Consider the following 16,460-nt stretch of genomic DNA (forward strand, 5'->3'; position numbering starts at 1 on the left):
GGGCGGAGCGCTTTGGTCACTGCTGGAACCCCAAAAATGAAACAGGTTCGGAGTATGGCCGGGCATCAATGTGATTATCCTGCCGATAATCTTAATAATATCCTGTAGTGCGTGGTGCGCCACATTTACAAATCTTGTAGTGTGTGCATGTTTGAGATTCTAGGGAAGATAATCTGGGAAGATTCTCCTGTAGTGCGTGTCACAGCCAGATTTCAAAATCGGTTAGGATTGTCAGAATCCTGTAGTCTGAGCCCAGCTTAAGGGTGCTTTCACACCTACCTCGTTCTGTTCGGTTGAATCGTCTCCCCCCCTTGTGCGGTTCGTTTGGGCACGTTTGAAAGCAGCAATCGAACTCCGGTGCGCACCAAACAAGCTGACCGAGACCTCGCGCATTTTTGGATTAAACAAGCTCCCGTTGCCAGCTACTCTGTGCTGAACAGGCTGAGGACGAGCATTTCATGGTTGAAAACATCTTCATTCTTCACATCATGTTTTGGTGACTGCGGTGAAACTGCGTGGATTATTATTATTATTATTTATTTATTTTATTTTTTTTGGGGGGGGGGTCTTTTTTGCATGATCATCACACACCAATCTAACGTTAGGCTACGTCTCGTATGGCAAATTGCAAGGAGATGGTCTACTCAGAGCCTGCTTTCTTCTGTGATAAGAAGATTGATTGCAGCCTCTTCATGAGTCAAGTCAAGTCAAGTTTATTTGTATAGCACATTTCATACACAGAGGCAATTCAAAGTGCTTCACATAAAATGGTTGACAGGAAAAGAAAAGAAGAGAATAAAATGGACATTTAAAAGCATCACAACAAAACTTTAAAAAAGAGTATAAAAAGTGCATTAAGAACTTCATAAGCACATAAAATGGTTGACAGGAAATAAAAGGCTTTCATGAGGCTATTTATTATTATTATTTTATTATTTTCAGGCACTCATATCTCCTAGGCCTGTGCAATAAAATTGATACAGCAATATATCGCAATACTTTTTTTTCTGCAATACTGTATGGATATTTCAGAAAATATATCGCCATATCAATTTTTTGCACAGCCGTGTGTTCAGTGACACAATAAGAATACTTTTTATTTCAGTGAGACTCAGTAGTTTTGACTAAATTAGTCCACTAAGTTATCAGTATAAAGTGATATACATATTATTACACTACCTGGGTGGTACACAGCGTGTTGTATTTTTACCTTTATTTTAAAATTGTCAGTAAATTATGTGTAGACTATTGCAATATGTATTGTATCGGAATGTATCGTGATACAATCGTATCGTGAGTGACCCATGTATCGTGATACTTATCGTATCGTGAGATCTTTGCCAATACCCAGCCCTAATATCTCCATTATAGTAGCCTACTGTGGGCAAAATTTGCGATGCTTTTATTTTATTTTTACCAAATTACCGAGCCAAATTAGGACAAAACGCACTCATACAGTCTCTCTCCCTCCCTCCCCCCTCCCCTCCCTCCCTCCCTCCCCCCTCCCCTCCTCCCTCCCTCCCTCCCCTCTTCCCTCCCTATCAGGTTGCAGGAAATTTCCACTTTGCTCCAGGAAAAAGTTTCCAGCAGTCTCATGTCCACGGTAAGACAGTCCGTTCAGTCTGCTGACCTGCCCATCCCTGCATGTACACACCCATCCATACATCCATACATATACATACATACATACATACATATATATACATACATACATTAATTAACCATTACTGTATTGTATAAACACGTAGGGCTGCACAATTAATCATGCAATTAGTCGCTGCACTAGCGCCTCCTCTGGTTGGTCGGGGCACCTGTTCGGGGCGGCAGGGGACTGGTTGGAATAGCATGATCCTCCCATCCCACGTGCTACCTCCTGCCAGTGAAGCTCCCCACTGTCGGGTGAAAACAAGCGGCTGACAACTGCACATGTATCGGAGGAAGCATGTGCTAGTCTACAGCTCTCACCAGATCGGCATATATATATATATATATATATATATATATATATAGGCCTATATAAAAGTTTGTTTTTTTCCATAATTCCTTTCAAAAAGTGAAACTTTCATAGATTATCGATTCATTGCACACAAAGTAAAGTATTTCAAGTATTTATTTGTTTAACTTTGCATAAATCTGGCTTCCAGCTCATAAAACCCCCCAAAACAGTATTTCAAGAAATTAAATATCACATAAAACCGATCAAAAACAGAAATGTCGATCTTCTGAAAAGTTATGTTCATGCCTGCACTCAATACTTGGTCGGGGATCCTTTTGCTTTAATTACCGGTACTGCCTCGATGCCATGATATTTCCATGATATTCTAATTTTTTGGAAAGGATCTGTAAATATACATGTACATGGGCAGCTGTAGCTCAGGAGGTAGAGCGGGTTGTCCACTAATCGCTTTGGATCGGTGGTTCGATTCCTGCCTCCTCCAGTCTACATGTTGAAGATTCCTTGGGCAAGACACTGAACCCTAAATTGCTCCCGTTGGTGTGCCAGCACCCTGTGTGGTAGCCTGCCGCCATCGGTGTGTGAATGGGTGAATGTACCTACTGATTGAAAAGCGCTATATAAATGCAGGCCATTTTACCATGTACACACACACACACACACACACACACACACACACACACACACACACACACACACACACACACACACAAATCACAAGAGGCTGCAACTTTTTCAGCAGAAAGTAAAAGCCTCCTGACTGAGCTATTCTGGTGCTTAAGAGTTTCTGGTTTAAAACATTGTAATTGTCAAATTGTAAGCAGAGACTTTGACATTTCACATTACCCTCAAAACCAAGCAAACCACCAGCATAATCACCTAATTTCCATCCCAATATATGAGGTCAATCATGTAGAATCTTGTCATGTCACAATCAAAATATTCAGTCAACAAAGAATCAAAGTGTTGTGCAGCCCTCCTCTCCCACATGGTGTGTTGTTGTCTGCCTGCATCATGATCTTGCCTCTTCTCTCTTCTTTCTGCAGTGCACGCTGTGGAAAGTAAGTCCTGCTTTCTTCTAGCTTTTGTTCACATGTTGGAGGAGAGACTTGACCTTCCTGCAGTCTAGTATACACCGCCTGCTTAACTAGTTCACCACGGAACCCCTCTCTGCACCACGGAACCCCTCTCTGCCCCTCTGTACCATGGAACCCCTCTCTGCACCACGGAACCCCTCTCTGCCCCCCTCTGCACCACGGAACCCCTCTCTGCACCACGGAACCCCTCTCTGCCCCTCTGCACCATGGAACCCCTCTCTGCCCCTCTGTACCATGGAACCCCTCTCTGCACCACGGAACCCCTCTCTGCACCACGGAACCCCTCTCTGCACCACGGAACCCCTCTCTGCCCCTCTGCACCATGGAACCCCTCTCTGCCCCTCTGCACCACGGAACCCCTCTCTGCCCCTCTGCACCATGGAACCCCTCTCTGCCCCTCTGTACCATGGAACCCCTCTCTGCACCACGGAACCCCTCTCTGCCCCCCTCTGCACCACGGAACCCCTCTCTGCACCACGGAACCCCTCTCTGCCCCTCTGCACCATGGAACCCCTCTCTGCACCACGGAACCCCTCTCTGCACCACGGAACCCCTCTCTGCACCACGGAACCCCTCTCTGCCCCTCTGTACCATGGAACCCCTCTCTGCCCCTCTGCACCATGGAACCCCTCTCTGCCCCTCTGCACCACGGAACCCCTCTCTGCCCCCCCGCACCACTCTGCACCACGGAACCCCTCTGCGTTATCATAATAGTGAGATTCTTTAGGGCTGCACAATTAATCATAATATCGAAATCGCAATATGGCTTAAGTGCAATATCCAAATCCCCACGCCTGTTCGGGGGGGGGGACTGGGGGGAATAGCGTGATCCCCCCACACGCTACGTCCTGCCGGTGAAACACCTCGCTGTCAGGTGAAAAGAAGCGGCTGCCGACTGCACATGTGTCGGAGGAAGCAGCTAGTCTACAACTACAGCAACAACTACAGCCTTGGACAGCAGGGGGGAATTGGCACAGTACAATAGAGAGAAAACATGATTAATCACATTCAAGAGGTCAATAATCAGTAACTCTGATCATAACTGAACACACAGCCACACTTCATTTTCTTCCCTCTAACAGAAAATGTAATTGAAGTCTTGTTGTAACTGTGAATAATGTGATGTTTTGTTTCTGTTTGCAGTTCACGACCTGCAGAGTTTCGGCTTGGACAACGTAAGTGACACAACTGACAATATGTTCCATGTCTGTATGTCGCAGTTTCTTGCACAAATTCTTCTCAAAATCCTGTGGTTTTTCCTACCAGACCTTTATTTCTCAGCTAGACGTGAAAATGTTCAGTGCGTCTGTAAATCAAAATAGTTGGACATTATTCTACACTACAGCTATTCTCACGTTTAAAGTAGAATGAAATGGAAAATGACACTTTCACCTTGTTATCTAATTCTTTCCATATCCAAACTTTTTATTTTCTTGTATTTTTATGTGGAAATCATGGCAGGTCAGATCATTTGGCAAAACATGAGAACCACCACTTTTGAAAATGATGCTAAACAACCTAAACCATGGCGTTTGTTTTCCTAATAATCAATTTCACAATCTACCCTCTAGTGCAGGGGTGTCAAACTCATTTTACTCCACGGGCCACATGCGCCCCAATTTAGTGTCAAGTGGGCCAGACAAAAAATGGTTGTGTTGTGTTTCGAGGGGTAGTGTTCAGCAGGCTGACAGCTTGTGGGAAAAAGCTGTTAAGCATCCTGGAAGTTATAGAGCGGATTTCAGATCAACTGTATCAATCAATGAGGGCAAAGGTGATGAAAATAGCTGACTATTTAATGATGAATACAGATAACATGAATAGGTGACTTAATATGTAACTTGCTCCTGAAACCTGCTACCTCTTAGCCTTCACAAGTGCATCACATTGGATTGAAGGACTTCTCAGTGCAATTTTCACACTTTGCAAACTAGGGGTGGGAATCACCAGATGCCCACGATACGATACTAAAACGATACTTGAGTCACGATACGATAGTATTGCGATATTGCGATATCACCGATATTGCGATATATTGAATATTGCGATATTTCGATATATTGCGATTTCTTACTTTTTCAACTGCAAATGATGTCACCAAAGGAATACTTTGTCAACATCTGGTTTATATAAGAACCATTTTCCAGTCTGTACATCTGACTTCAACCATTTTATTGCAGCAACATTGTCAAGTAGACGGACCAACAACTTTCATAAAGTCATGTCATAGCTGCATGCACCTGACAAACTGAACTGTTTGTTACAGTCTACTTACAGTCCACCTTAACTGGATGTGTGTGTGGACTACTGTACTACTACTGTACTAGTGTTCAGTACTACTACTGAACACTGTACTGTGTTTTTGAACAATGCAACTTCACTTCACTTGCACAAAACATCTTGTGCAGCCCATTCAGTAACTGGGGAATTTGTAAATTACTGTTATGACAAAATTAAAACAAAATGAAAATATGCTACCGTTTGTTTACTGCTGGCCTTGGAACTAAAGTTTATAGTAGCCCGGTGGCCTGGCATGGCCTGCAAAAAAAAAATCAATATCGATACAATATTGTCAGGCAAAATATCGCAATACTATGGTGTATGGATTTTTCCCCCAGCCCTACTGCAAACTCATCCTTTGGGCCGGATTGGACCCTTTGTGGGGCCGGATCTGATCTGGCCCCCGGGCCGCATGTTTGACACCCCTGCTCTAGTGTGTTTACAGCTCACATTCCTGAAAGAAGAACATGCTCATCTGGTTCAGTTACTGTAGCACCAATCTCATAGCTCGCCTCGCTAAAATCACTACATCAGCTGCCACCCTCTTTCCCCTCTCAAATCAGTATCAATCTCTAAAATTCCATATTGTTTGGGGCTCCTGTAGCACCTCCACCTCAGTCTGTAGCACCTCCACCTCAGTCTGTAGCACCTCCACCTCAGTCTGTAGCACCTCCACCTCAGTCTGTAGCACCTCCACCTCAGTCTGTAGCACCTCCACCTCAGTCTGTGCCGGGACAAGGAGTCACTTCAACTCCTAAGTGTCTCTCTATCGCTCAACTTACACAATACAGTGTTGTTTTGCTGTGTTGTGTTTAGAGAAGGCAAGAGAGCACAAAGTCTGCCATCACTAAAACAGCACAGAGTCTGCCATCACTAAAACAGCACAGTCTGCCATCACTAAAACAGCACAGAGTCTGCCATCACTAACACAGCACAGAGTCTGCCATCACTAACACAGCACAGAGTCTGCCATCACTAACACAGCACAGTCTGCCATCACTAACACAGCACAGAGTCTGCCATCACTAACACAGCACAGAGTCTGCCATCACTAACACAGCACAGAGTCTGCCATCACTAACACAGCACAGAGTCTGCCATCACTAACACAGCACAGAGTCTGCCATCACTAACACAGCACAGAGTCTGCCATCACTAACACAGCACAGAGTCTGCCATCACTAACACAGCACAGAGTCTGCCATCACTAACACAGCACAGAGTCTGCCATCACTAACACAGCACAGAGTCTGCCATCACTAACACAGCACAGAGTCTGCCATCACTAACACAGCACAGAGTCTGCCATCACTAACACAGCACAGAGTCTGCCATCACTAACACAGCACAGAGTCTGCCATCACTAACACAGCACAGTCTGCCATCACTAACACAGCACAGAGTCTGCCATCACTAACACAGCACAGAGTCTGCCATCACTAACACAGCACAGTCTGCCATCACTAACACAGCACAGAGTCTGCCATCACTAACACAGCACAGAGTCTGCCATCACTAACACAGCACAGAGTCTGCCATCACTAACACAGCACAGAGTCTGCCATCACTAACACAGCACAGTCTGCCATCACTAACACAGCACAGAGTCTGCCATCACTAACACAGCACAGTCTGCCATCACTAACACAGCACAGAGTCTGCCATCACTAACACAGCACAGTCTGCCATCACTAACACAGCACAGTCTGCCATCACTAACACAGCACAGAGTCTGCCATCACTAACACAGCACAGTCTGCCATCACTAACACAGCACAGAGTCTGCCATCACTAACACAGCACAGAGTCTGCCATCACTAACACAGCACAGTCTGCCATCACTAACACAGCACAGTCTGCCATCACTAACACAGCACAGAGTCTGCCATCACTAACACAGCACAGTCTGCCATCACTAACACAGCACAGTCTGCCATCACTAACACAGCACAGAGTCTGCCATCACTAACACAGCACAGAGTCTGCCATCACTAACACAGCACAGAGTCTGCCATCACTAACACAGCACAGAGTCTGCCATCACTAACACAGCACAGAGTCTGCCATCACTAACACAGCACAGTCTGCCATCACTAACACAGCACAGAGTCTGCCATCACTAACACAGCACAGTCTGCCATCACTAACACAGCACAGTCTGCCATCACTAACACAGCACAGTCTGCCATCACTAACACAGCACAGAGTCTGCCATCACTAACACAGCACAGAGTCTGCCATCACTAACACAGCACAGAGTCTGCCATCACTAACACAGCACAGAGTCTGCCATCACTAACACAGCACAGTCTGCCATCACTAACACAGCACAGAGTCTGCCATCACTAACACAGCACAGAGTCTGCCATCACTAACACAGCACAGAGTCTGCCATCACTAACACAGCACAGTCTGCCATCACTAACACAGCACAGAGTCTGCCATCACTAACACAGCACAGAGTCTGCCATCACTAACACAGCACAGAGTCTGCCATCACTAACACAGCACAGAGTCTGCCATCACTAAAACAGCACAGAGTCTGCCATCACTAACACAGCACAGAGTCTGCCATCACTAACACAGCACAGAGTCTGCCATCACTAACACAGCACAGTCTGCCATCACTAACACAGCACAGAGTCTGCCATCACTAACACAGCACAGAGTCTGCCATCACTAACACAGCACAGAGTCTGCCATCACTAACACAGCACAGAGTCTGCCATCACTAAAACAGCACAGAGTCTGCCATCACTAACACAGCACAGAGTCTGCCATCACTAACACAGCACAGAGTCTGCCATCACTAACACAGCACAGAGTCTGCCATCACTAACACAGCACAGAGTCTGCCATCACTAACACAGCACAGAGTCTGCCATCACTAAAACAGCACAGTCTGCCATCACTAACACAGCACAGAGTCTGCCATCACTAACACAGCACAGAGTCTGCCATCACTAACACAGCACAGAGTCTCAGTAGTAATAGAGTCCAGCGCGCTTCAGCCAGGTTTGGAATAAAAAGGGTCCTGGTGCTCAACAGTGGAGGACAATATGCATAAAATAATATTTTACCTGGGCACTTCACACAGACTACCCGAAGTAAAGACACCGGAGCACTCTTTTCCGTCTGCACGTTTTAATAGAAGGGGCTGACTGACGTTTCGACAGACAAGTCTGTCTTCCTCAGAGTCAAAAGAAACAAACAGCACAGAGTCTGCCATCACTAACACAGCACAGAGTCTGCCATCACTAACACAGCACAGTTGAGAAGTGTTAACACGTTAAAAGCCTCTTTTTTGGTGTGTCTGTGACCTGCTAGTTATAACATCATTATAACATTTCTCAGTGTTGTAACAGCAATTAAATTAACCCCGATCCTCAAACTCAAACTCAGCTGTGTTGGCTCCTTGGATATGATGTTGAAGGAGGTGTGTGTGTGTGTGTGTGTGTGTGTGTGTGTGTGTGTGTGTGTGTGTGTGTGTGTGTGTGTGTGTGTGTGTGTGTGTGTGTGTGTGTGTGTGTGTGTGTGTGTGTGTGTTGCAGATCAACATGACACATCTAATAAAGCACCTGTCGTTCGGTAAGGACTACCCCGGCATCGTCAACCCTCTGGACGGGACGGACGTCAACGCGCCGCAAGGTCAGTCCCTCTCAGCCTCAGCGCCGGAGAAAGTAATGCAGTAACTTGGATTCTGTAACTAATATTATTACGGTTTTATCAATTGTAATGCGTTACACTACTCGTTACCGGGGAATACTTTAGAAATATATGACTGCCCAACACTGTATGTGTGTGTATATATACCGGTACTCCTGTCAGTGTGTGTGAGTCACTGGCAATTCAAACTGGGGTTCCAAGGGACAGCTGTTGAAAATGATGCCATCACACTGGCACATTTACAGTCATGTTCACATTTAATGTGCATTGTCCCTCAAATAAATAAATATAGAATTACAAGTATTCAGCGTTTTCCCAAGATTTCTTTTTATTGAGGTCAGGGTGGAAACAGCTGCAACAGCATTCAGAACACGAGACACAACTGAAATCAACACTACTAAAATGATTTCAGAAAATAAAACTCATGTCAGATACTCCAGACTTTTTCATGAAGGAACCTCCGTCATGTCAGAGGTGGACGACACACTACCTTTACATGGACTGCAATAATCCCACTATTGACCTTAATCTAAATAAGACAATCTTTCAGTGGTGTTATACCGCTGGCAGCCATCTTTTCTTCTGTAAACAGCTCCAGCTAGCTAGAGCATGCATTGTCAAGCAGTTTGACTGCCGTACATGTCACAAAATGCTATGAAAACTCCCATGTGACGTCATGGTGTGATCAAGGTGTATAAGTATAGAGAGGCAAAGTGACCGTCTACTTCCTGCTTCAGCACTGTACCAGAGATTTTCATCTGCCATTTATTTTCCCATAGACATTTCATAAAATGCTTATAAAAATAGTTTTACTGGTTCAAACCAAACGGTACAGATATATTTAGAAACAGGAGAGATCGCATAACATTTCACTTGGACCAAAACATTTAAAAAAAATGCGGGTTTAAAGAAAATATTTTTTCTATGCTTTTTTTTTGGTTGGTCCGAGTTAAATGTTCTATGGTCTCTCCCGATTATAACGTTAGCTGAACCGTTTGGTTCGACAAAGTACAACTATTTTATAAGCATTTTACCGAAATGTCTATGGGAAAATAAATGGCGGATGAAAATCTCTGGTACAGTGCTGAAGCAGGAAGTGACGTTCACTTTGGCTCTCTATACATGTCTACAATGCATTTCAATAATGCGACTAAGATCAGAACGCTCCATGTCTTAATTTAATTATTGCTTACGTCAACTATCACCTTCTTCGGGTTAAGGTCATCAGAAAATGCTGTTTACATGGCAGTGCCTTATTCAGAGTATCAGTTTATCGGGTTAATATTGCAGTCCATGTAAACTTAGTTGTAGACTGATATAGGATGGGTATTAATAAAAGGACAATATCATCCAATATATGGGTGTAACCCCGCTAACAATAATAATCAACATTGCGTATTTACACAGTACTCAGTAAACTGTAGCCGTCTGTCACCATACAAATACACTCAGTGACACCTGGGAGCTGTGTTCATCCAATCACAGTGGATCAGGAAGGATGATGTCATGTTCAGGTATATCGGATTTACCATAAATACGAGCTGCCGACTGTCCAGTCTCCCAGTGGGAATTACACGTAGGACATGTGGGTATTTTTTGGGGATGATTTGATGCCTTCCACCTAAGAGTCACACATTGCAGAAATGTGTCTAAACAGGTGGCAGACGCTGCCTGCAGATATAGGCAATCCAAGATAGTAAAAATAGTTTAAATTCACAGTAATGCAATCAAGTAAAGACTAAAGAGTGAGTAATGTCTGCTGCAGTGTTTTTACATTTCAAAATTAGGGCTGTTTCCATTCCAGACGTTTCCTAATCAATTGCAAGTATTGGGAATAAGAGTCGATTCTGGACAAAATGCCGTCACACTACTGATGTGTGTGATGTCGAATCAGGCTTCTCCTCAACAGTCGGTACAGTCTAACGCCTGGGGCCAAATGTATAAACCATGTGTACACATGAAGTGTGCTGCACCACTTTGCACACAGGTTTCCCAATTAAAATAAATCCACGGGCCGTGAGAATGTTACTTAATGTTACTTAATGAGAATGTTACTTAATGAGAATGTTACTGAATGTGTCATTTTCACCCAGTTGAACATGTGATTTGAAACGTTGTGGCTCCAGTAACAAGCCCACTTCCAGTTGACTCGACCAGTTGCAGTTATGGGTGAATTTCGGCAGTCTGCTTTGGATGGGCTGAATTTTGGGGTGAAATTGGACAGTAATCCTGGCAAGAAAACTTATCAAGTGCTTTGTTCAAATAAGAACAAGAAGAAATCATGTTGTGGCACTTAAATGAAACATTAAAGGAACACTGCCGATTTTTAACCAGCTTTGTATCATTACAAAATCAGTAGCAGAAAACTGCAGTTTTGCTGGCATTCATTTAGTTTGACAGTTATTGAGAGTAGAGTTAAGTTGTGGACCAGTGATGTCATTTGTGCATGAATGACATCACTGGCCCACAACTTAACTCAAATCAACTCTCTAACTGTCAAACTAAATGAATGACTGCAAAGCTGGTTGAAAATCACCTGATTGTTGCTTTAAGATCCCCATCAGGTAGTTAGCAGCATGAGAAAGCACAACACATCCACTCTCAACACCCATTTGAAATGGGAAGCTTTATTGGCGGCGCGCGGCCCCGGGGTGACAGAGCTGACAGAGCTGACCAGACAGAAAGCTGTGGCGGAGGCCGTCACTACAAAAGTCCCAGGGTTGTGTTGTTGTGTGGAGACGCCCCCCCTCTCTCAGCAGCGGATGCCCCCCTCTCTCAGCAGCGGATGCCCCCCTCTCTCAGCAGCGGATGCCCATGCCGATAGCCATGAACGTACCGAACGTCCCGCCGCTTTGCATCATGGTCTTCCCCACTCCTCCCATCAGCTCTCTGCCTCGCATGCCGACCCTGGAGAAGCAGGGAGAAGCAGGGAGAGGGGGTGTGAGAGGACTTTTCCTTTTTTCAGCTCATTTCATTCAGTTATCAGAGGAGGCTTGAAATGATTTAGTATTTCACAGTGAACACATCTGACAAAAACAGACATAACACATTGAATCATTCATTTATAATCATTGAATTGAATAATTCATGTTTAATAATAAACTTAATATCCTGGCTAGTAAATGAATTTCCTCTGCAGGTAACCAACCATCATTTCAACATCAAGTGTAGTAAAACCTCTTTAAAAGCTTTAAAGTAATTGTAAAAGCGTCTTTCTTTGCATTTTAATCATTTATAATCAACACAGTGATTTGGATCATTTGTATAGTTATGTTTGTGTTTGTCAGTGAGCACTAGCAAGGCAGGAGACACTAAGGTCATTTGTTTCTCAGCGTCTGTTCTGTTGTTACGCGTTGGCATAGCAACACCGTACACAGCATGGCGTCCTCGTCAGCTGGTTGTTGGCATAGCAACACCGTACACAGCATGGCGTCCTCGTCAGCTGGTTGCGAGGCTTGTTTGAACATTTACAAAGAAACAACCTGTGAGGATCTGTCCTCTGGCTGCTGGGATCCAGACTCCCCAGGCACCATGACAGCTATGGGGGACTTGAACCCCCAGCAGCCCAGACAGAGGTAGTGCCTTGCTCAACTGACTGAGCTGCAGCAACACAGAGAGCAGAAGGCTGCTCAAATGCTAAGGGCTGACTTACTGTAGGACACTTTTCTTCTGTGGCATGTACCTTGAGAATGTGGTTATGTCGTGGACAGAATCATATTTTGTTGTGCTCTGTGATTGGCTAGTCACTAAGTATGTAGTGACGTGAGAGTTCCGTCAGTGTCTGACAGCCAGCCTGCACGGACCAGCCCCTTCTCCCTCAGGGCTCGGTGTGGGCAGAGTGGAGGTTGTCTGTGGAAGATGTTTTCCAGTGATTTGAACTCCGAGGAAGGAGAGAATGAATGAAACAAACAGCCGGGGGACGTGGACGCGTCCTCCTCAGAGTCAAGCTGAGGGACATGGACACGTCCTCCTCAGAGGGACGTGGACGCGTCGTCCTCAGAGTAAAGCTGAGGGGAGAGTCGCTGTAGCTGGGAGGAGGGGAAGTGGGAGTTGTTGAGCGCCCAACCATACATCAGCCTTAAGAGCTCCTTCATGTTCCTCTGCCTTTTCTAAGCTGTCTGTGCCTTTGATTTGTTTACATGGAAGTCAATGTGGGGCAGCTGCTTTGTAAACAGTTTCTACTTTTGAGATTGTTCTGATGTGCAGTGCTGCCAAGGGAGAAGAGGCAGGTTCACAGTACGTACACAGCTGGCAGCTTAGAAAATAGCGGTTGGAAGTGGCTGTAACTGATCATCACGAGCCAGTATTGGGGATCAGATTTGGTCCCGGCTGTGTTGTGAGAGTTTCTGTTCAGAAAGCAGCAGCCGGGCTTTATATAGAAACAAAGTGGGCTTTTTAACTTGTCAGCACCAAATGCAGTGGAGGCAGTTTCAGAACGGTCTGAGCCGAGCCTTCAGTTACCTGAGACAGGAGAAGGAGCCGAACATGGCGCCGGCAGCCATTCCTACTGCAAACCCCATCATGAAACCCATCTTGACCCGGTCAAAACAGCTGGGCTGGGTCTGACCGTACGGACCGACTGCCACCGGCATCTGGACAGAGACAGTACAGTTTATGGAGATGAGTCCACCAGTTACAGATGGATGGAGGAGGGGGGGGAGAATCATGGAATTTGGTAATAAAAATGGAATCAACTGTAAAACATGGAATGTGTCCATAATTTGGCTGAAATGTATCAAATTAGGCCACATTATGAAAATCAAAAGTGTAGTAGCCTATATGATTTCATAATTGTAAAATAGGACTAGATAAATAATACAGTTTTCGATTGGGGTCTTTTGAGAGGGGGGTCTTGGTCGGTCTCTTGATTTTCACTTTGAGAAACATGTCGACTGTCTGAGAGACCCAAGTCATCAAAAGATATCAATCCTAATCCCAAAATTAAAATGGAAAAACAGAATTTGGGAAAAATATAACTGATTTCATTTGGCCCTATAAATAGACTGCAGTGCTGAGCACTTCTCTCATCAAAGCAGTGAGCTGAAGTTGGTATGAATGAACTGCTCTCAGGAAGTGACTTCACATCAACAGTGGAAGAACACTGAACCTCTGTGTTCAATCAGACTGAAACCACACATTATGCTCTAAAAACACCAAGGCTGGCTTTACATGGACAAACTTTTACACAACTAGTTGCAGGTTGCAAATTGCATGAAACATTAATTGTCATGCAACTTGACATTTACAAAAAGCAATTCAAAAATAATCAAGTCTCATGCAACCGTGTAGCCTAGTTTGTTTCAGTAAAACAAGCTAGCTAGTATCTGTCATTATTGTTTTTCCCTTTTAGTCTCTGGCTACAGTAGATTATACTGTATCAAGTGGGGAGTATCATTATGTCTTTGTATCTTATTTTTTTTATCGTTTTTTAGCTGCATAATATCAATTCAGACGTGTTGTATCAGGTTTACTTCTGACATTGGCTGGCTACTTTCTTTCATTATGGCTGTCCCCGAGAATGAGAGAAATCGGTGCATTTAATAGCCTATTTTTTTTATCAGCGTTTTGATTGGTTGTTGCATGAAACTAGTTGCACAAAGTTGAGTTTTGCAACTGTTGCAGCTGAGTTTCAGACTAGTTTCAAGTGCGTAGAGGGCTTTACACCATGCAGATCATTTGCAACGTATCACTTTCAACCAACAAAGTTGCGTGGAAGTTTTCCCATGTAAAGACAGCCTAACCTTAACCTTTAACCTCTCCGCCCCCTCTGTATCTACTGGAATGATTTTGCATTCGCAACGTTAAGTAACCGTTAAATAACATGCCCCTTGCATCACATCAGACAGCAAGTTAAATAATTCATATTGGGCATTGTAATAATATCCTGGCTATAAGCCTACGCCTACTAACGAAGTCACTAAAGAAACCCGCTGGTCTAGCTCATGTTAGCTGTCCTGACTCCAGTGTTAGTGAATTGGCAGGACAGGCTAGTAACGTTACGTTAGCAAACAAACTGGATCACGTGTCAAGCTGTCGCGTTTTCTGCTGACTCGAAGATACCAAGAAGATACTTGTTAAAGAAGAAGTTGCTTATTAACTACCAATATGTCAAATGTAACGTTTTTTTTCTCTTAATGGGGGGGTGTTTGTTGTGCTAGCTTGCTTAGCTACTTAGCTACTGTTAGCTCAGCTGTCACCTGCAGTGTTATCCGTGGCCTTGACAGATACAAACACGTTTTTCACCCACGGATTATCCTCATCCTCTGATCATCGCGGTGGTTCACTTCAACATCCACCTTACCTTCAGCTGTGTGGTGAGATGAGGTTAGAGTGCCGAGGTGATCTGTGTGTTTCAGACAGAACAGCGTTGAAATGTCTTTCTAGCACACCGCCATTACCGGATAGAGGGAGAAGAGCAGACGAGATATGAGAGAGGGGAGGAATATATTGAGGAGAAAATGAACAGCGCCTCCCTGTGGTGTATTCTATTTCAATAAGCGTCCATGTTTCATAGTTTCAAGTTTCTTTTTTATTTGTGCGAGGCACTTTGTCTCTTGTTTAAGAAGTTTTGTGCCCCCTCCCTTTTTAACAAACACGTGTCCATGATTGGTTTGTCTTACTCAGCTTCATGCACTATTTTCATATTGATGTACTTGTTTACCCTCATGGAAAATAACTGTAATCATAACAAATTTAGGGGTATACTATACTATAAACTTTAGGTTCCCATAAGAATACTATAGTAATATTGCTATAGAAAGAAAGAGGAAAAATTTGTGTGTGGGGGGAGGCCTATAGAAATATTATAGGAATATTTAAATGACTAGGCTGCACGAGATTCGAGATTCCTAGGCTCACCCGCTGCACATGCTCGCTACCTTCTGCCGCTACGTGGCCTCGCCCGTCCTGCAGCTCGCCGAGCTGGCCCTGCAGCTCTCATTCGCAGCTCGGCTGCTGTGTGGCCTTGCCTGCCCTATTGGCGCGTGTCTCCCTCAGTCTCTCTCTCTCTCCTTCAGTCTCTCCTCTCTCTCCCTCACTCTCCTCTCTCTCCCTCAGTCTCTCTTGTGAGCCGCCTCAGTCTCTCCCGTGAGCCTCAGACTGATGACATGATGTCGTCATCACTGAACTATGGCCATAATGTGTGTGAGTGAATTTATGACATCACTGATGATGTCAGACTCATCAGTGTGTGAGTGAATTTATGACATCACTGATGATGTCATCAGTGGGACAGAGAAACCTGAGAACCTGAGAGCCCTAGCTCCCATTTATACCAGCACCAGCAGGAGCTTCTTCTTCGTCTTATGGACAGACTGGATGCTTGGTGGTGGTGTTTTATGGGACTGGATCTTCTTCTTTTTGGTGTTTTATGTCTTGCGTGGCATCCACCACTTATATAGCGTGAGCTAGGAAGGATTTATGACATCACTGATGACATCACAATTGCTCGAGTGACATCACAAATA

The 16,460-nt window shown here is 44.5% G+C and overlaps 2 protein-coding genes across 2 annotated transcripts in view; one reads left to right on the forward strand and one right to left on the reverse strand.

The window, feature by feature from the left end:
- Window positions 1-16,460, forward strand: part of ergic3 (ERGIC and golgi 3) — a 38,420-nt gene that overhangs the window by 8,690 nt on the left and 13,270 nt on the right. Inside the window, exons 5-8 of the mRNA XM_083661622.1 lie at window positions 1,546-1,603; window positions 3,001-3,015; window positions 4,195-4,226; window positions 8,880-8,976. Coding sequence (XP_083517748.1) covers window positions 1,546-1,603; window positions 3,001-3,015; window positions 4,195-4,226; window positions 8,880-8,976 — 202 coding nt within the window. The remainder of the gene's footprint in view (window positions 1-1,545; window positions 1,604-3,000; window positions 3,016-4,194; window positions 4,227-8,879; window positions 8,977-16,460) is intronic.
- romo1 (reactive oxygen species modulator 1) lies at window positions 9,304-15,395 on the reverse strand. The gene is made up of 3 exons (XM_083661746.1): window positions 15,296-15,395; window positions 13,456-13,586; window positions 9,304-11,901 (listed from the first exon to the last, which is right to left on the reverse strand). Exons 2-3 carry the CDS (start codon window positions 13,584-13,586, stop codon window positions 11,793-11,795), a joined length of 240 nt encoding a protein of 79 aa, XP_083517872.1. The 5' UTR covers window positions 15,296-15,395; the 3' UTR covers window positions 9,304-11,792.

This window comes from Poromitra crassiceps, assembly GCF_964638095.1.
Source record: "Poromitra crassiceps genome assembly, chromosome: 27".
Taxonomy (NCBI): Eukaryota; Metazoa; Chordata; class Actinopteri; order Beryciformes; family Melamphaidae; genus Poromitra; species Poromitra crassiceps.